The following is a 16,006-nucleotide window of genomic DNA, read 5'->3' as shown; positions in this document are numbered from 1 at the left end:
TTCTTCTGATTTTTAGTTCATCCCTGATTTTTTTTGTAGGCTGCAACAGCCTCAAACATGCCAAAATGGTGGAGAGGAGTCCTGCCCAGACTTGGGGCTGTTCAAAGCTAGAAAGGTTTATTTTGTGATAGGACAAAACCTGGGTGCCAGCTGATTGGCAAGGAGAGCATAGGTTCTCCTGCTACCGAGGAGATACAGAGAGGACTATCTTACAAAGCACGGAGAACCTGTAGCTCCTCCTTAGGCCTTCTATCCAGCTCTGCTGTCAGTGCTAAGCAGCATGTGCATTGCTTTACATTTTCCAAAGAGCAGGACTTGAGAGGTCATTCTGAGAGAGCTGACGGGACAGCTCACTGTTTTTTTTCAGATGGGAAGAGGAATTCTTGAGGTTAACCAAGAATTGGATGCAATTCGTGGACAGTCGCATCCTCTTAACAGTGTGCGTGATGTAAGACAGTGGTGTCTCAAATTGATAATGAATGTAAGACCTGAGTTATGTTTTAAAAGTCATTGACTTGAGAGTTTGCATCCATACTGATACGAAGAGAGCAGGAAGAAAAATTCTTCTAGTCCATGAACAGACACTGAGCAGGGCTGCAGGGATGGCAAGATGGCTGTTGGTGGAATATACAGTACGATGCACTGGTAAATTATTTATTCAGACTAAAGGTAAAAGTTTATTTGAATATTTATCTGTTAACTGTTAACAGCTGCCTTTTGTGTGATTAAATGCTTGAGTATGCTCATCTGTAATATCTGTAGCTGCATGCAGCTGTGCTGCTCTTTCATTTTCTAGATTTACACCCTCTTCCAAATGCAGCTGTATCTGTGGAAGATATCACTGTTCCCTGGAGTTCATCCCTGCTCATCAGCTAGAAACCATCATTCTCTCCTCACTAAGAGGGTGATGAAGGCAAGTTTTCCTGAGCTCACAGCACATAATCACCCACATTCTGACCATTAGTGAGGTCAGTGCAAGTTGGTGTCATATGATCGATTTGTCTATGACAGCAGTAAGAAGAGAAACTTCTTGCAAAGGGCATGTCTATAACTTGGGATAGCATCACTTTGTAGTCTTCTTGTGGAAGAAATTGCCTTAGTTCCCAGTCCTACTGACTGGGCTGAGGAAGACTAGGTCTAAGGAATGAAAAATTTGGTAGTCTAAAATGCTTTGTCTTTTTTTTTCCTTCTCTTCGCTAGCATCTTTAGAGCACCACAGAAGGTATCCCAGGTGGAAGAATAACTTCACAATGGCTGAACTCACAGTGGAGAATGACAGCTGTATGGACTGGCAAAAGCGATGCCTTGTGCTGGAGTCCCAGCTCTTCAAATTCCGCTTGCAGGCAAGCAAGATCCGAGAGCTGTTAGCTGAGAAGGTGAGACAGTGGTGACTTCTGCTTCATTCTGAATTATAGCATGAAAGCAAAAAATCCCTAAGTAGTGAACCATCAAGTAAAGTCCTACATGCAGTAGGGAATCTATCCATTTTACACTAAATCATTTAACTTTCCTTATCACTTGAGGTACAGGGATGTTGCCATAGTGGTGTTAGTGAAAATAAGAACTTGGCCTTGTTTGTTGCAAAATCACCAGATATTCTGACAACTGGATAAAAACACCATAATAGCAAGATTTTGCTACAGAGCAAAGACAGATTCTTTTAATTACAGAAGTGGGATTAAGTTCGACAATAGAAAAGCTTACAGGATGACAAATTATACTGTAAGACTGCACAGTAGTATTAGAATAATACTGAGTAATAAGTCAAAATATTCTGGGGATGCTGAAGATCAGAACTGAGATGCTTTAAGAGATCAGGATGTTAGAAACTTGCAAGGTACCTGTCTGGTTTTGAGGCAACTCCTACCAATCTCTTTAGGGTGCTTTAGATGAACTTGCCTGCAATCTTAGGGGAGAAGGCTTGCAAAGACTTGAGATTTTGGCATAGGTATTTTTGGTGGGGTTTTTATTTGTTTTGGTTTGATTGTTTCCACCATGCTGTAGATTTTCTTTATCTTAAAATAGTTCATATTTCAATTTGAATTCAAGCTTTTTCACTAGGCTCTAATTGGCACATAGTCCAAGTTCATAACTCGCTGTGGAGTTCTTTTTTTTCAAAATGTGGCTTGCAACATTTCAGTCCAGTTAAAGATTGTTCAGCCATTCAATCGCTGTTATTAAAGTGAGTACAGTTTCCTTCAGTCACACTTCACTAATAAAGTTGAAATCTTTGTAACTGAATGCAGTTTACTCTGAATGCTTTTAAGTTATACCTGATGATAGATGTGTTCAGACTCACTTTTGCTCCATTTTGGGTTATGTAACTTCTGTCTTATGCCTGTCTGGGGTCTTTTTGGATGTTTTTAAATGGCAATTACTTCAAAGGGGAATTATTTTTATTGTTGCTTTCAGTCTAATTACATTTCCACTAATGCTTTATACTTCATGTGAGACATCAATTCTACCTCTCATGTTGTTTTAGGAAATTGTGCAATTCTAGCACCCTATTCATCTTTTGAAGGTAGATTTGGAGATGGACCTTAGATATTGTTTACCTTTGAGATCACTAAAAGTGGTCATAAAGTTGACTTAGACAAAAGAGCATAAGAATCACTTATGGTTGTGATGCAGCATTCCACATATTCCATAACACAGGAGAAGTAGCCATGTGTTTTGCTAACTCTTTACTACCACCCAGAACACAGAGAAACCCATCTATCAACTTTAATTTTGGGGAGCAGATTTGCCAGGCACCTCTTGGACTGTCCCTTTAGGGATGTCTGTGAGTCACAGCAGAGAACAAAATTTTAATCAGCTTTAAGGGCTGCTCAAGGAAGGGACTCTGACAATTAATGCAGCCTTTTGGTCAAAGCAACAGTCTCTCTGTTAAAATAAAGGATCTGCTTGGTTCAGTGATTGGGTTACTCTGTAACTACCTGTACTGTGCCCTGGTAGGCTCACTTGGAGGGTCAAAGAGCTAGCAGGCTTGCAATTCCCTACTCATGTTATATGGGAAGGGGAGAGCACCAGGGAATGTGGGTCAGCTTGTGTCCTCTCCTGACAGAGGTGAACTCAAGGCCCTAAAGCAGGTCCTCAAGCATGTGACACTCCCGTTCAACACAGTTGTTAGTCTCCTGCATCTCAGGCTCCCAACTCCTCTGCAATTGCTTTCTCAAGAGACTTCTTTCTTTTCCCTACGGGCCCTATAGTATGCCAGGGTTCCTGTCCACACTGCATTCTTCTACTCAGATAGGCAGTGATACAGAACTAAAGATGATGCATGTGTTACGCCTAATGATGCCAACTCTGAGGATTTTTATCATATTCTATACCAACTGTAATTCTGTTTGTAATTGTGTCCATCTGTGAGAATGAAGAGATATAGGCATTTTTGAAATCATACTGCATTTTTCATAGAGTTTTGAGAAAAGGTGGAGAGCCTTGAGAAACGGACACCATTTCAAACTGCGTGGCCAACCCACAGTGCCCCTGAGAACCTCTGATATGGTTTGCAGCAGTGGGATTTTTATTTTTATTTTTCCTTGAAGTCAAACATGGCTTTGTCAGGGAAAGCAAGGAACAATGTTAACAGTAGTTTGATACTTGCTCACTATGTAGGTTATCCCAGGGGCCTAGAAGTTCCTGTCTGAAAGCTTGGAAACCCGATTCCCATCTTTAAATCATTCTTTAACTAATTTTAGGACTTCAAGGCAGATTTCACTATTTTAACTCAAAAAACTAAATTAAAAAATCACCCGTAGCACCCTGCATGCTAACACTTTAAATCCTTCAGATTCTTAAAATCCGCTTAGACAAATTAATCTAGATCACTGTTCAGAACAAGAAGAATTTAAAACCCAGCAGTTTAACTGCCAGCACCCCAGTTCACATGGCACGAGCTGCCACGTCAGTAGCCCGGGCTCAACTTCCCAGCAGCACTGCTTGGGTTGGCTTGCTCCTGGGCTGAAGGTCAGCATGCTTGGTTAGAAGTGAGCTCTTGAACAGAACAAGAGGAAACTGAGGCTGAGACATGCATGAACTTTTTTCTGCTTAGTTTTATTTTACATGTTCTGAGCAGTCAGGAGAGGGAAAGCTTATTTGAATGGTAGATAGAAGGATCTTCTGCAGCTTTTAAGAGGGCCATCTGGCTAGCTTTTAACCAGTTTCTGTACTAATTCAATAAAAATGAACATTTAAAAAAGCCTCTTTTGTCTCATGCAACTATGGCTGTACAACTAAGTCTGTTTATCGCTTTGTAGAAGCTAATGTTTGGGAGAAGAGTTGTGTGGAGTTGGTTTGCCATTAATTTCTTTGTATGTGAACTGGGTCAAGTTACTTAGTAGCATTTGTCAAATTATAAAGCATTTTGAATGAAAGGACCCATGCAAATACCAAGTATTATTATCAGTTCATTGAGGGATTTGAAAGAGCCTTACAAGCATGGATATATTAAAATTCAATGTTCTCTAGAGGGATAGCTAACACCAGAGATGGGTGAAGTAATCATTCTGTGTCTATGAAAAATGCAGCAGTTATTAAACAGTTCATAGGAGGACAACCCAACAGCATAGTAGAGGAAGTTAAGTGCAAGTTCATTTAAGGTTACAGAAGGGCTTAGGGTGACAGGATGTAATTGATTTGCCTGGAGCTTAGCCAGATCATCTTGATTGCACAAGAAGTTTCATAACTCTGCAGTGATCAGAAGTGATCTCAACATACCTCTTTCTTTTTATCCTGATCAAGAACCAGGAAAACTACCAATAAAAAGCAAACTGTCTTGAGGCTGGGACAAGGAGCTATTTTTCTTTCATCCAGAACAGTGCTGTCTTTTTAAAATAACTTGAGCCTTTCGTGGAGATCTCCCCCCTTGTGAAGGATTCAGTTGTTCATCTAAGAGAAAAGCCTTTGGGAAAAAGCCTAGAGACTCATCTGTCCTGAGAATATAGCCCCCATCAATTCATGAGAAAACTAGTAGAAACTGACTTAGACACTACTGTTAGAAAAGGTCTTTGTTTTCCAAAGTGTATTATGTTTCCAGTTCATGCATGTCATTTGCCAGCACATTTTACTACTATCTGTCTATAGTGATGGCTGTTCCAAGTCTGATAGAGAAATGCTTGGTAGACCACTGCTTCTAAAGCACAGATGCTTATGCCCAGACAACTGCTGTTAGTGTTAATTGCCTAGATCTCAGTCTCTGCCAAGACACTCAAATACTGCCTTTGCTGTGATTTTGACTGTCTGGGCAATCTTTGTAGCATCTCTCTTCTCCTCTGCCAAGGAAGTGCCCTCAATGATTTGGAGATCAAGCTCTGTGAACCATGTTGTCCTTGACTACCATACTGAAAAGAAATAAAAATAAAATATAAATAAATAAATAAATAAAAATAAAAAATAGATAAAAATTTTTACAAATAAAAATTAAAAAATAGAAAAAATAAAAAAATAAAATTAAAATAAGGTATCATGCTACACGTGGCAGTTTCTAACCTTCATGATGTGCATCTATTTGTCATGGCTTTTTTAGTTACATGATCATTGATGTATCTATGTGCATGTAATTCTAATATGTTTCAGTATGTGTCAGTTCACTCTTATGATCAAGAGGAGGGTCTTGTTGCCATCTAAAGGATGGGAAATGGAAACACAGGAATATAGACATCTTCCTTCAGGGCGATTAACTCAAGATTAATAAGTTCCCTTTCCAAAAGCATTGATTTTATTCTTATAGGGTCCGACTTGACTTCTTTGCTTCAGTGCTTTACCCAGAGTCATAAAATTTATCAAAGAAGAAATGTTCAGTTCCCCTTGCAGGCTCTTTCCTGCTTGAGGCACAATTCTCTTGATTTTCTGAAGCTCTTTCTATCTCATTCTTTCATGAGTAGAACACTAGTAAGTGCTGAAAATTCAGTGTAGCTCAGTGGCTGAAACTTAGTGTCATTGAATTGATATTGCTGAGCTAAAACCTGAGACACATCAAATAGGGGAGAGGATGGAAGATGACCTTACAAGCACCATATGAAATCCTATTGCTATTTAAAAACGAACACATAAAAACACAGAGGAGTGGGAGAGAAAGCTCTATTGTTAAGTAATTAGATGAACACTGAGTGAATCTGCATTTCACTAATAATGAAGTTACTTATTTACTTGTAGGATCATGCTTCAGTAAAAGCAATGCTCAGGTTGAGTACTACTAGTTTGCAAAGTTATTTAAAATGAAAAAAAAAGCATAGGAAAACCAAGAGCATTCATAATCTCATCAGAGACGAGTCTAGGATGCTTTTGAAGCTAAACCAAAGTATTCATTGGTTATAAAGGGACATCATAGAGAACCTGCTAGTGAGACTTCCAAGATGCGACTGTTTTTACTCACCAGCATGAATAAATTTGAGATGAAATGAAAACAGGAAAAAATGGTGAACTGGAGGCAGGCTTCTTGCAGGAACGGCCTACGGCACGTAAATTGTAGAGATGAGGTCAAGAATTTGGGACTATTTTCTTGACCCATGTAATGAATGATGAAGCTCACTAATGAGGAAACAGTTCCGGGAGTAAATTCAGATCAGAGCAGATGACTAGAAAAGGTCAAAGGCTTCCCCGCCCCCCCCCCAGTCAGAGCTGACTAGTTAACCCAAAAGATGCCAAAGATCTGTGACCTACCTAAGGAATAGAAGGTTTAAGATCTAACAAATGAATCTTCAGGTGATGATTATTTCTTCTTTTACCTCTTCCTTACCTCTTTTCTGGCTCTGAAGATGCAAGAATTGGAACAGAGAGTGATAGAAGCAGAGCAAAGAGCTGAGGATGCAGAGGAACAGGTAAGATATTTTCTTACATTGCCCTGGTGCAAGCCCAGTAAGAACTTGCTCCAAATTCCCTCTAGTCTAGCATACAGACAGCACCTGATAGCATTGTGCTATACTAGGGAACACTGATTTACTGTGGTAAATAGATATTTGGGTCATATTTCCTGATCTTTGAGTCTGAACTATGAACACCTTTCTAAATATGCTCCACATCAAATGAAAATCAGCACCTTATACGTGCCACTCCACTTTACAGCCTTTACCTCCTCACTTATAGTAGGCACATGTAATGAAATTAGCTACATGAAATGTAGTTAATGCTGCTGGCCAGTAAAGGAGGTTTTATACTAGGTGACAACTGAAAGACAGAAATAGTGTCCATGATATAGGAAGATGCACAGACACCACAAGAAGTGGATGTAAGGGAAGTCAAATCCAAGTCAGAGAGAGAACAAAAGAGAACTTGCTAGGGAAGGTGTAGAATGGGTACCCAAACAGAAATGAAAGTTCTGCAGCTTTTGTGCAGCAGATCCTAAAGACTAGCAACCTTCAAAGCTGTGGAGTCTGCCCTTCTAGCACCTTGGACCCATATAGAGAGAAATGTTGCTAGAGACGTACTTTGCTGCAGCCTAGCAGCCAGAAGAAATGACAGGAGTAGGGCCATTCCATTCCTCTAACAAATATTCCTCGTGAATGAGAAGCAGTTTACAAATGAGAAAGTTCTGCATCAGATTTAAAATCCCTTGTTTTCTTCCACTCCAGGATTCTGACAGATTGGATTTGTTAATTCAATGGGCTCCTTGCAGCTGCCAACCTCAATTAAAGAAATCACATACCTTCAGTCCCCACTCTGAGCCAGTAGTAGAGTCAACGTTTGGGCATCAGACAAAAAGAAGGGGCCATCTCTTTTTACTATAATCACTCAAAACTCTAATGAAAACACATCTGACTCAGCAGGCTTAGTTTTCTGGCTCAGTTTCTGAGCGCCTACTTTTCTTACGCAGAATGAGGAAGGGGCATTGTGCTTCTCTGCTTAATGTAGAGAGACAGAAGAACAAAACACAGCTGCAAGTATGAGGTGTAGACTGTTCAACACAGCATGAGTAACTCTTGCACAGTCCATGAAGCGTCCAGATCACTGCACTTCTTCAGTCTTCCTGGTTCCAAACCCAGGGCAAATTAATGGTACTTGGAACTGGTTTCTTTGCAGATTCAGTCTCTCCAGGATGCACTGAAGCTCAATATCTTCCTGTTGTTAAATATTGCATTTAAGATGTTTGAGTTAAGCTGGCAGAAATCCATTCACTTTTAGAATGGAAGTCTTATAATCCATTGCAAAAGGATGAAGTAGTGATAAAAAAAGACTGGCATATCGAAATATACTTATTTGGAAGAAGTTTTTAGAATCAATTAAAAACTTGGAAGGCTCTAGCAGCAGCTAGAGCATTAAGGCACTGAAACCTGTCAGTAGTGAGGGTACACTACATCGTTTATCTCAGCAGGAGAATCACCAAAACACAGGAGCTCAAGAATAGGCAGATATATAAAAATACACTTACCAGAATGCCAGAAGTTGCTAAAACAGTATCTTAAGCTAGAGACAGTAGGGAGAGGGAAGTCTTCTCAGGGCGTTCTGGTATACACTTTGGTACTGAATGGGGTTTAAAAGCTGACCATGGTACTGCAAAGGAGGAAAATGTGGTGTACCTTGTCTAGATATCTGTATAGACTGCAGTGCTGCACAGACTCTCCAACCAATAACGTGCGAGTATGTAACAATTCAGTATGTTAGTGTTCACTTTCAAGTTTGCATCTGTTACTGCTTCAGCAATGCAAGAAAATTAACAATGTTCTTTTCATAAAGAGTATTTAAGGTTTTTTCTTCCTATTCTGACTAGAATAAAAAAAAAGTGAAATCCTAAAATTCAGGGTCTTACTACTAAACAAGCAGCTCCTTCATTGGCATCATTTGTTTTGTTCTCTCTCTGATTGTCCTTACAGGTCAGAGTTATGGGAGAAGAGATAAAACTAGCCAACATGAAGACTGGTGAATCAAACAGCACTCTGTACAGAAAATACCAAGAGCTGATGGGTACAGTGCAAAGAAAAGAAGATACGATTAGCAGGCTGCAGACACAGTTAGCAAAACAGGTAAAGACATTTTCTGCGTGCAGATTTGTAGATTTCATGAGCTGAAGGCACTTTGTAACGTGTGGTTTAAAGGTACAGCTTATGTCTTCATTACACATAGAACCTGAAGGCAACTCAAATGATATCCTCCTCAGTGAAATTTCTCTCCTTCCTTCCTCTTTCTAGTCAAAAGCCTTCATTCAGCCTCAGTAGCCCTCATCTCTTCACTGCAAAAGATTGCTTGATATCATTCAAGGTCTTATGCTACAGTTAAATCAGTGGTGAGACCCTAAATTCTAATGCTCAAATCTAGTCACAGTATTTGTCTGGCTTTCTAGCATACAGATTGCATCACAAATTCATTGTAGGGCCCATATCTGACTCAGCATGGGCTGCATCATTGGAAGGGGCTTTTCTTAGTCCTCGGTGACTCTTTGGCATAGTTCTCATCTTGCCAGATGCCTTCAGTATAGAAGATCAGTTCTTAGCCTTTTTTATTCTCATACAGTGGATGACAGGAGCTACATCTACAGCAAAAAACTTATTTCAGCTCTTATAAAGGGCTTGGCCCTGTAGTCTGCTTTTTAATATGAGAAATAAGATAATCTTATATTCCTAAGTAAATGGAAATCCCTTATCAGAATCTTATGTGAAAATATTTTGAAAGTGCAACTCAAGCACCAATTTAACTAATTGATAAATACTTCAAAAGCAAAGTGGCTTGGTAAGCTGTTAGAACTTACTGAGATCAAGCATAGTGTGTGGAGGTCAGGCATTGAATCTCTGGTTTCAGGTCACTTCCCTGGTGCGGCTTACTCAGACACAATGTAGATGAAGTTTCTCTTCTGGAAGAGAAAAAAGGTGTTCAGAAGGAGCTACAATAGTGATCAAAGCCTAGAAGTGGTTATTGCAATCAAAGATGAAAGAAATTCTGATTTATCCATAAATATAAGGTGTGATTTGATTAAAATCAATAAACACTATTTCAAGAAATGTTTCTGTCCATAGAAATCCTTTTACTCCAGCAAAAAGAAGCAAAGTGAGATTTCTGGAAATGAAAACTGAACCTTGACAAGTTCAGACAAGTTATATTCTCTCTGGGTTGCTGGTTTAGTTTCAAAATGGAATGAGATAGTGGGAGTTCTAGAAGTTCAATGAGGAGTGCTGTAATGTTGCCATCCTATTTGCTTTCACCAGGTTGGGAAAAGCTGTAGAATTCAGAATATTAATAAAAGGACACTGAGGTCATGTCTGTGCCACACAATAGCATGGGACATAATGAATCCCTTACTGCTCCTGGATATTAAGGCACAATAACTGCATCTGTGGGTGCTATGCCTGAGCTAATTGGTTCTGCTCTGAGGCAGGGCTTACTAAGCTCTGTGACAATGCTGTCATAATATTGCTAGTCTGGTTTAGGACCCTAAATGAAATAGTGTGTTGGGTTTTTTTTTACTTCACTGTGTAGTGTAGCAATATTCTGAATTGCTTATCACTTGCTCCCTGAATTATTAGGGATAATAACTATACGGTGGTTGTTTAAAGGACTACAGTAAATTCACTATATTTGTCTGATCATTTCAGACCAACAGTCATGTATAATATTATGATTCCAGCAAAGGCTGGCACCTGTTAATTAGGAACACACACAGCTATGCTCAGAGAGGAAAAAAAACCTATGTAAATCCTCCTCTTGAAGTATGAGATTAGATTACTTTTATTTCATTGTGCTCACCTATAGATTTACTGCTGCCCATAGTGTCTTCTTTAAGGTCAGGAAGCACATTTCAATAAAAGCTTTCAAGTGTGCAGCTGTGGTGACTAAAAACATTCAGTGATTAAGAGTGATGCTAAGATGCTGGTAATTTACTGGAATCTACAGTATTTGTATAGAGTTCATTAAGTGAACTTTTGTTGTTCAGTTCTTTTTAACAAAAAAAACAAACAAACAAGAAAAAAGGCATTCAGTTCTGTTTTCACAATTATTTGTACACATCAGCAAATAAAAGAAAAGCAGGCAGCATCAGCTGCTGCCAGCAGCTATTACTGTTTGTCCATGTAATAAAAGAAATTAAAAGTTGAATATATCATTCTAAAACTAATTTCTTCTTGTAGTCATTTAAACCACAATGTAGATAGGAGACCTTTCTGTAACAGTGCTCCTGATGATCCTGCAGAGGAGCTAAACAGAAAGCTTCAGGAGGCAATAGTACATATCCAATGCCTTGCAGAGGAAATTGCCAGAAAAGGTGAGAAAAACACAGCTGAGAAAACACAGCTGCAAAAATGATGTTGTAGCAATGTTGCTCAATCAGCTACTTGGGAGAAAAACGTTCATTGTACAAATCAACAGTTCTTTATAAGATAGAAACTACTCACATCAATATGTAAACATACAACCACTTCTACCACCTAAAGACATCCTGGCAGGTCTTAGTGTTTCAAGATCAGATTCTCAAGCTTTTTAAAACTGCATCTACTAGTTTTATCTACTTTCTCAAAGAGAACATTGTGTTTTACAAACACCTTGTTGGTGTTAGTTTCCATCTTATGTATCTTTAATATCTATACACCCATACTTGCAGCAAATTGATTGCTTTTGCTTGTAAGAATTACACTGTTTTATGAATCATCCACTTGCACTGCTTAATTCTTTATTAACCTCAGCCAGTAGGGCGTGTTTTAGAGGATGGCATGAAGAGGGACGCTACAGATGCTCAACAACAACACTGCAAAACCACCTGAAATGGGAAAACTTGGAGACCACTTAAAACCGTGGGAGGTGGGCAATAATTACCTAAGCAAGGCTTGCTATTCCACAGACAACTCTTGAAATAACCCTCTGAATTTTACTCCAGGGTCTACATAAGGTAACTTAAAGAACTTGATTTTTCAGATGTCAGCTGGATAGTAATGGCCATCAGAAGTTTTAAGTTTTGCATCTATAATAGGATTGTCAGCAAACAAATCATGCCTTTGCAGTAACCCACTGAGAATACTCTTAGTTGTTCTATCTTAATGCATGTAATTTTTTTTTTTGGCACAGAAACAGTTGAGGACTGAGGAAGCCAAAATTGTTCAAGAGAAAGCTGCCAAGATTAAAGAGTGGGTAACATTTAAGCTGAAAGAGGTGAGTCTACAGCCTGCTGCCAAGTTTCAAGGCCTAGATGCAGTAGCTGTGCTGCCTGAATGCTCTTATGTAGGAACAATAGTCTGAAGACATCTAGTCTGCCACAGAAGCTTTCAGCTTTTTTTTTTTTCTCCTACTCCAATGCACACATTCAACTGCATGACTAGAGCTGCCCCTCAGGGCTAATTTACTGCTTCAGACAAACTATGAATAAGTCACTAGCACCCAAATGCAGTTTCTGAAGAATATTGTTCCATTGGCTGAACACAAATGGCTTCTCCCCAGTTTTCCTTCACCTCTCCTCATTTCTGAGGTTGCAGTTTCTGTATTTCTTGCTGACAAACCAGCTGTAACAGTCACATTATTCTTTATTCCTCCATAGCTTGCTATCCATGACACTACTACATCCCTATTTTCCTACTACCTAACTTTCTTTCATACCTGCCCTCTCATGTTTAACAATCCTGTGGGCATACACTTGCATTTGGACCCAGTTCAATTCAACACTCGCTAGAGTAACGAAAAGGTAGCAGTGGGGTCATCACTCAGGTTCAGAGATGCCATTTGAGTCTATCCAGTCTTTCCTTTTCATTCTGAAGGATGTATGCATTTCACAACTTATACCAGGAAGAAATGTAAAAAAACAAACAAACAAACAACAAAACACTTGTTAGAGCTGAGAGTAGTAGTCTTCATGGGCACTACTTATGCTGAAATGTGACTCTGAAAGCTCATTAAATTGCTTCTGTAATTCTTTGCTTAAAAGCTTTGCTACTTCTTTGATTCTCCTACATGAGATAACTTAAGGCGCATCTACATTACTGTATGTTGCAACCTAAAGAAAACACAAGTTTATTTAGAGCAATCTACTGTGAATCTAGGACAACACATTCACACTGTGTTTTTATTGGCAATGAGATTACGCTGCACAGTGATCCTAGATCCACACCATACGTATGTAGACGATAGATGTCTGAAGAACTTAGAACATACACTGCAAATGAAAGCCTCTAGAAAGCACAAGTTAAGTTTCAGCCTTGATTCCATCAGAAGTAAAGCCTCTTTGGATGCACTACTGCTGTACTTCAGATTATACAGTAACATTCTTCAAGCAAAGACATTGCTTGTCTATGAAGCTGTGAAACTGCTTCTGAAAATTCCTTACAATACCAGGCAAAACGTAATTGGAAATACCAGTAGTTACACACAGAAAAAAAAAAAAGCTGACTCACCCAGCTAGTGATAAGGTTCTCTGACTACAGAACACTCTTTCTAAGAAAATGGCCTTCATTTAGAAGATGTTCTCCTTTCAGAGGCTAGCCCTTAAATAAGCCCAGGAGTGAGGTGGGGGGAAGAAGGGAGTGGACCCTAGCTACAACCCTTCTGGTCAAGGGAGAAGCACGTGTAAATACTTTGCACCTGTGCTTCCTGGGCCAGCCGTACTCCTTCACCAGGTGCTCCATCACCAGTTGAGGCTATGACCTAAAAAATCCCTTACAGACATAAGGCAAAATTGCAAACATATCTTGTGTTTTTCTTTGGTCTTTTAGAGCAGGTGGAGATCTTATTTTACACATACAGTGTGAGAGGAAAAGTTCTATTCTGAATATTTCTTTCATAACAGTTATTTCTGAAATGGGAATAAGTGATAACAGCAGAAAACAAAATTAAAAGATCTACCTGAGAAGTACAAGTAGCATACACAGAGGCTATCTGAGAAAGCACAGCAAAGTATAGGTAGGGCTGCTGAGGAGAAGGATTCCAAGGTGACTGGTGGAATTCACCTAATTTTTTCCATTTTCCTTCTCAGATACTTGAGTGTAAGTAAAGTTGAAGACTTGTTCTGTATAGAGGAACACAAACACATAATGCATTAATTTTCAGTTGTTGTTATTGTTGTTTCATAGCTTGAGCTAGAAAATTACCACCTGAAAAACTGTAATCAGAGGCTGACTGAGCAAATTGAAGCCCTTCAGGATACATTGCAAGGTAAATGCATTCACCCGGTGTTACAGTCTACTAATCACCTCAAGAGTAGAAGTCAGCTGTCCTGGGTTATATTCTTAACTTTGTCAGAAACAAGCACTTATGTCATTGAGCAAGAAGTACAATTGTTCTGTTTCTCAAAGGGTCTGTTTTTAAAATGGGAATGACATTGTTTAGCTGCCTTAAAATATTCTTAATTGGTTTGTCATGAAGGATTGAACATAGACTCCCTTTTTTTGCCAGCAAAATAAGTCAGCGAGATCCTGAGTTAAAAGTATTCCATAGAAAAATAGCAGTGGTGCAGAATAGAAACCTCTGAGGTGTTTAACTACACTTTCTCATGTGAGGTGTCCTCCTCTGCAGAGGCCAGTCACCTCTGCTGACACAAGGACAAAAGAGTTGAGTAACTGAATACTGAATGGGCCAAGACAGCAGCTGTCTTAACTGCCTTTCAAAGCTAAGTTCTGTGCTATCAGGTTGGGGTGAAAAAAAGCAGTTTACATTGCTTTGTAAATTTTTAAATGTACATTTACATTGTCGTTACTGGAGGGAGCATAGATGGAGATCTTTGGTCTCCAGGATTTGAAATCAGCGCATTTTGTTGCAACGTGTTGTAAAGAGGAAATTCTTTACCTTTTTTTTTTTTAAATATAAATGTAGTGGGCTTGGTTTGATCACCTAAGATGAGCTAATTTTCAGAACTTCATTGGGCATGCAGGCAGGGGGTATTTCTTTCCTGCTGAGGTCTTCTTTTGGCATTCCCATTACTCCACAAATAATAGGGCAAGATTCCTTCTAAATCCCACCATGTTTCTAGCTAAATGCTTTATTGACTGGGTTTTTCTCATCCCCTCTGGCTCTGGCTGTTTACAAAAAGAGAATGGCTGGTAAGCTGCGTTAATAATCTGGTATTAAGTGTTCCCTGTAGCCCAGTGCTCTGGGCAGTAAATAGTTCTACCCTGTCCCCCACTGTGCCAGGTTAAATTCAGAGGCCCCTGCAGAGGGACAAATCTTTTTGCTTGCCACACTGATTGTAAGAGCTTTTTCTGCTTCATCTACTGTCACATCTAGCAAGTTGCAAAAGTACCAATAATATATATATATATATATATTTTTTTTTTCAGTCTAACAAAAATGCACGTCAGGCCTGTGTGTTAGGAATAGCTTCATTAATATCCAGTTTCTTGTGACTCAGTTGCCAAGTTTAAAACAACACTGATGGCTGTCTTTTTCTTGGCTGTATTTCCAAAAGTGGGCTTCACCCTCTCCACAAACAACAGTGATTTTATTCTGCTGTTTGCCCTTCTCTTTGTTACTTTGTGACTTCAGTGTGTTTCTGCTTCCACTTAAATCTCAATGGAGTTTAAACAATGCCTGTGGAGTTTGTTCAGGCAGCATTTTCAGTGGTGAATGTGACTCTGCACAGCTTTATGCAAATTCTATGGCATGTTATGGCTTGCTGCTTTTCAATAAGGCAAAATATAAATGCTAAGGTCAGTGAAAATCACTAGGTGATTAAGTGACCATATCCCACCTTGCAGGAAATTGTGTATATAATTTAGCTAGACTTCCAGAAATTTCTAGTGGTCTAGAAAAGAGTAGTAGTGAAGATTAGATGTGAAAAAATGAAATAGAACTTTATCACAAACAAAGATTAAATTAATGACAAAGCTCTAGACGACTTCTAGGTTTCAGATTAACAGAAAAAAAAAAGCCCAAAAAACCAAAACACTGATGAGCCTGCCCCACAGAGAATCAGGGAGCTTTTCTTCCCAAACATCTTTCAGCCTTGTGGGAGTGTTGGCACAGATTCACTGTAGTTGAATCAGAATATGTCCCGAATTCAAGAGACCCACGAGGATCACTGAGTCCCACTCCATGGCTACACACAGGACCACCCTAACCCTGTGTCTGAGTGTTGTCCAAAATTCTGCTTGAACTCTGGAAGGCT

At 39.3% G+C, this 16,006-nt stretch overlaps 1 protein-coding gene across 1 annotated transcript in view; it reads left to right on the top strand.

Annotated features, from left to right (window-relative positions):
• Nucleotides 1-1,232: 1,232 nt before the first annotated feature.
• Nucleotides 1,233-16,006, top strand: part of PLEKHH1 (pleckstrin homology, MyTH4 and FERM domain containing H1) — a 43,491-nt gene continuing 28,717 nt past the window's right edge. Inside the window, exons 1-5 of the mRNA XM_065754706.1 lie at nt 1,233-1,376; nt 6,759-6,821; nt 8,811-8,960; nt 11,986-12,069; nt 13,977-14,058. Coding sequence (XP_065610778.1) covers nt 1,251-1,376; nt 6,759-6,821; nt 8,811-8,960; nt 11,986-12,069; nt 13,977-14,058 — 505 coding nt within the window. The 5' untranslated portion in view covers nt 1,233-1,250. The remainder of the gene's footprint in view (nt 1,377-6,758; nt 6,822-8,810; nt 8,961-11,985; nt 12,070-13,976; nt 14,059-16,006) is intronic.

The sequence above is a fragment of the Cyrtonyx montezumae genome, unplaced genomic scaffold, assembly GCF_038088225.1.
Source record: "Cyrtonyx montezumae isolate F1298 unplaced genomic scaffold, pur_monq_1.0 scaffold_10, whole genome shotgun sequence".
NCBI lineage: Eukaryota > Metazoa > Chordata > Aves > Galliformes > Odontophoridae > Cyrtonyx > Cyrtonyx montezumae.
Note: the sequence above shows the minus strand (reverse complement) of the source record. Positions and strands in the feature narration are given on the sequence as shown.